Raw genomic sequence first — 3801 nt, forward strand, 5'->3', positions numbered from 1 at the left:
ATCATTCTGACAAAGTTTCATGAAGATCAGTTGAAAAATACAGCCTCTATCGCATACACAAGTTAAATGTTGACAGACGACAGACAGACGCAGGACAAGGAGCGATCACAATAACTCACACGATGAATTTGCCAAAGGATTTTATTTTATTTCGCGGGAAATAACTTCATTATAATCTCATCCAGCCACTTGTAAACACTTCTTAGTGCTGTACAATATGACGTGAGAATGCCTTATGGACTTGGGTAGTTTCCACTTTTTCTATTTTATACGCTCGTTTAGAGTGGCGGTTTGCAGAGTGCATAAACAGGATAGATAGGTCAAAGGTCCAGGTCAAAGCTGTTTCAAATGTCCTGTTCGCAGTATGACTTAATACCCATTCAAGGTATTGATTCAAACTTGGCATATAGATAGCTGGTGATGAAACGATCTGCAAAATGCAACAATCCAGACTACTTATATTATCCTCTCTCAACACCCCATCTAATATTAACCCTTCTGTGCGGGAGGTCGTGGGTTCGATCCCCGGCCGCGTCATACCAAAGACGTAAAAAATGGTACTAGCAGCTTCCTCGCTTGACGCTCAGCATTAAGGGGATAGTGCTAGGACTGGTCAGCCCGGTGTCAGTATAATGTGACTGGATGGGGTATCATGCCACGTGTCTACGGCGTGATATTCCAGTGAGGCGGCACTAAAAAGTTTGGCATTGTGCTCACTGCTACAAGCAGACACGTCGTTTATATGACTGAAAAATTGTTGAAAAAGACGTTAAACCCGAATACACACACACATAACCCTCCTGTATCACTTCCAAAAAAATCACTTAGTTTCTTGTGCATTAGTTTTCCGTCATCGCACCAATGCAAAACCCCGTATACCCAACCCATTATCCATAGCCATTTTACCACTCCCTCCAACCAACACACTCAACAATTTTTTCTTTAAATTTCACTTCTTTAACTCTTTGCGGAGCTCTTGAAGACTTTCCAGTAGAAATGACAGAAATGACGGAATTTGTACAAAATGATCCCGGATTGCGTTTGTATCACAGCGAAAACATGACAGTCAAACAAATATAGAGTTGCCAATGCAGAGGACGATGGACACAATTATGTACAACGCATTACGGCTAACCCGCTTCTGTAAATGCCAGTATTTGGGGTTTTATTCAAATGAATTGCACTTTTCACTGGTTGTATCATGAGGACATCAGAAAACGAGGGTATTTTAAGAACATTTAAAATCAAAACAACTATGAATAAGGTAACAATATATCTAAGCTCATTGCATATTTTCCTGTATAACATACTCAAAACAGTTCTTGAATTGTATATATATTTATAGGTGCTTCTATACACATATAAACTCGCCCATACATTGTAATGATATTGATGGTCACAGCTAACATTAAAAGTCGCATTAAAGTTCTCTAAATCTTTTTATGCTTTAATTTTTAACGACTTCAAAACTTAGTTGGTTATTATGGTTGCTGATTTGTGCCATTTCGTTATTTCTTTCAGTCGCAGCGACACAACGGCAAATGTCGTTATGGATCCCCACCGAACTTCGCCCTGCCGCATGTCGCCCCGCCGAACGTCGCCCAGACAAACGTCGGCCCCCACCGAGTGTCGCCCCGCTGAATGTCGTCCCGCCAATATTTAATAAATAATTTATAGCAAAACAGTGTTTTAGTGATGGGTGAGGGTACCAACGTATCCCGACAGATTCTGCAGATGTTATAACACGAAAGGAACATGCGCTAACGCTATTCTAGCATAAAACGCGTAAAAACTTATAAATGAATACAATGTCACTCAACGTCATTATTTTTTACGTTGACGTCATTTTGTTTTGAATTATCCGTTTTGCAGTACTGCTCATAATGAAATAACTGCTAACTTTACGCCAGCTTAAATTAAGTTTAAATAAAGTGTGCATATCGTACTTAAAGAAAATAAATTTAACATACATTGGTTTACATCGGCCACATGAACAAACGGAAGTATTTATTAGTACGTCGTTACAATCAGTTCATATACAATTATTTTCCGCATTGTCTAAAGAGAACTAACATTTTTTTGTCTTTTTAAAGATATGACATTGTCTTTTTCTTAAAGATAGCAAACAAATAACATCTGACTTTTCTTTTGTTTCATTTATTGTTCATAATACTAAAGCCTTAAAAACAATTAGTGTTTGCGCATTAGGGAAACTTTGCAAAGTTATTATTTGTATTTCATTGGTTGAAAATTAAAGTCCTTCAACCTGTTTTATTATAAACACTGAAACGTTTGTAAGATTAAGGGAAAGAATTTAAATTGCAATTTTCATTTTATGCAAGAACGTCAACATGGCCGGACTAACGCTGATCTTCGCGTGTGTTTTCCTCGCCTTGGCTATTATGCACGGCTCAGGGGCGGCTGAAGAAGTGTGTTCTAAATTCTCATATGAACAGGAAATTATTGCGAGTGTGCTTAAGATGAAATTAAATGTGGAACAGATGGAACAGGAAATAAAGAAAACACAGGAAGATATTCTAAAGGTTCTTGAAGAGCAGAGGGAGAAAATGGAGAAGTTTGCAAAGGACTACATTACCATGAGAGATATTCTTGTCGTAGTCATGGAGAACAAAACGGCTGAAGTTGCCAAAGTATTAGACAACAAAACTGCTGAAGTTGATAAAGTATTAAGAGGTAAATACGTTTTCGAGTAACGATACTGTTACCCTAACAAACAATCGTATATATACCCAACTCACAAAGCATGAACAGTAGAAAAAGCAATACAGTAAATATACAAAAAGGTCAAATACTGTACAGACTGTCATATTGGCTTCAAATATAGAGAAACTCTAAATAAAACGGAGCAGTTTTCAGAAAAGAGTACGGAAACCAATTTCCTATTGATAATAGTATACTTTTATCATTTTTCATTCTTTTGCAAATATAATTGATTCTTAGTTCAACAATTATATGCTTATCAGAGAAAAAATCATTATGATATTACAGATGGAAGATTTAATAGTTTCTAAATAAGTCGGAATTATACCAGTTACTCATATATTCAATTCAATTTAAATTGATTGAATAAAGCATTAAATACAATGCCTATAACAAGAACATATAAACGACATGCGATTCTATATCTATTTCAGAGACAAGCGTTGTGGAACAACCCAAACTCTCGGTGGCATTTACAGCACATACAACCGATCACTATACGTCAAAGACAGGAGACCAAACTATAATTTTTCCGTCTGTTGTTACAAACGTAGGAGATGCATACAATCAGACATCTGGTGAATTTGTAACACCTACACCTGGAACGTACTACTTTTTCACTAGCATACTTTCGTGGATTGGAGATGCATTTTGGGCTTATATTGCAGTCAACGGTTCTAGGAAGACAACTCTGTACGAACGAGGTGCAGATGGAGGGTACGGAATGGCAAGTCAGGCTATCGTTATAAAGTTGAATGAAGGTGATAGAGTCACTGTGAAAACTACCCAAAGCGGAGAAAAAATATTTGGTGCAGGCTACACAACATTTAGTGGATTCTTGATCAATTGAAAATTTTCATTAATTCAAAACGTGTTTCATTCTCAAATATATCAATATCTGACTTCTAGATATTTATCTTTTTCTTTCTGTACTGTTTCAAGTGACCATTTATAATACAGAGCCATCGATTAGCTATAGCTGAGAAATAACTCCTGAAATAAAACAAACACACGTCTGCAAAATATCTTATTTAACAATATGATACATGGTAAAGTGAAAAGAAATATTGATCTATCTAA

The 3801-nt window shown here is 36.5% G+C and overlaps 1 protein-coding gene across 1 annotated transcript; it reads left to right on the forward strand.

Annotated features, from left to right (window-relative positions):
• The first annotated feature begins 2258 nt into the window (after positions 1-2258).
• On the forward strand, positions 2259-3571 carry LOC123525792 (complement C1q-like protein 2). The gene is made up of 2 exons (XM_045304939.2): positions 2259-2694; positions 3156-3571. The coding sequence occupies exons 1-2, from the start codon at positions 2352-2354 to the stop codon at positions 3569-3571; spliced, it is 759 nt and encodes a 252-aa protein (XP_045160874.2). The 5' UTR covers positions 2259-2351.
• The last annotated feature ends 230 nt before the right edge of the window (positions 3572-3801 follow it).

This window comes from Mercenaria mercenaria, chromosome 3 (assembly GCF_021730395.1).
Source record: "Mercenaria mercenaria strain notata chromosome 3, MADL_Memer_1, whole genome shotgun sequence".
NCBI classification, from domain to species: Eukaryota; Metazoa; Mollusca; class Bivalvia; order Venerida; family Veneridae; genus Mercenaria; species Mercenaria mercenaria.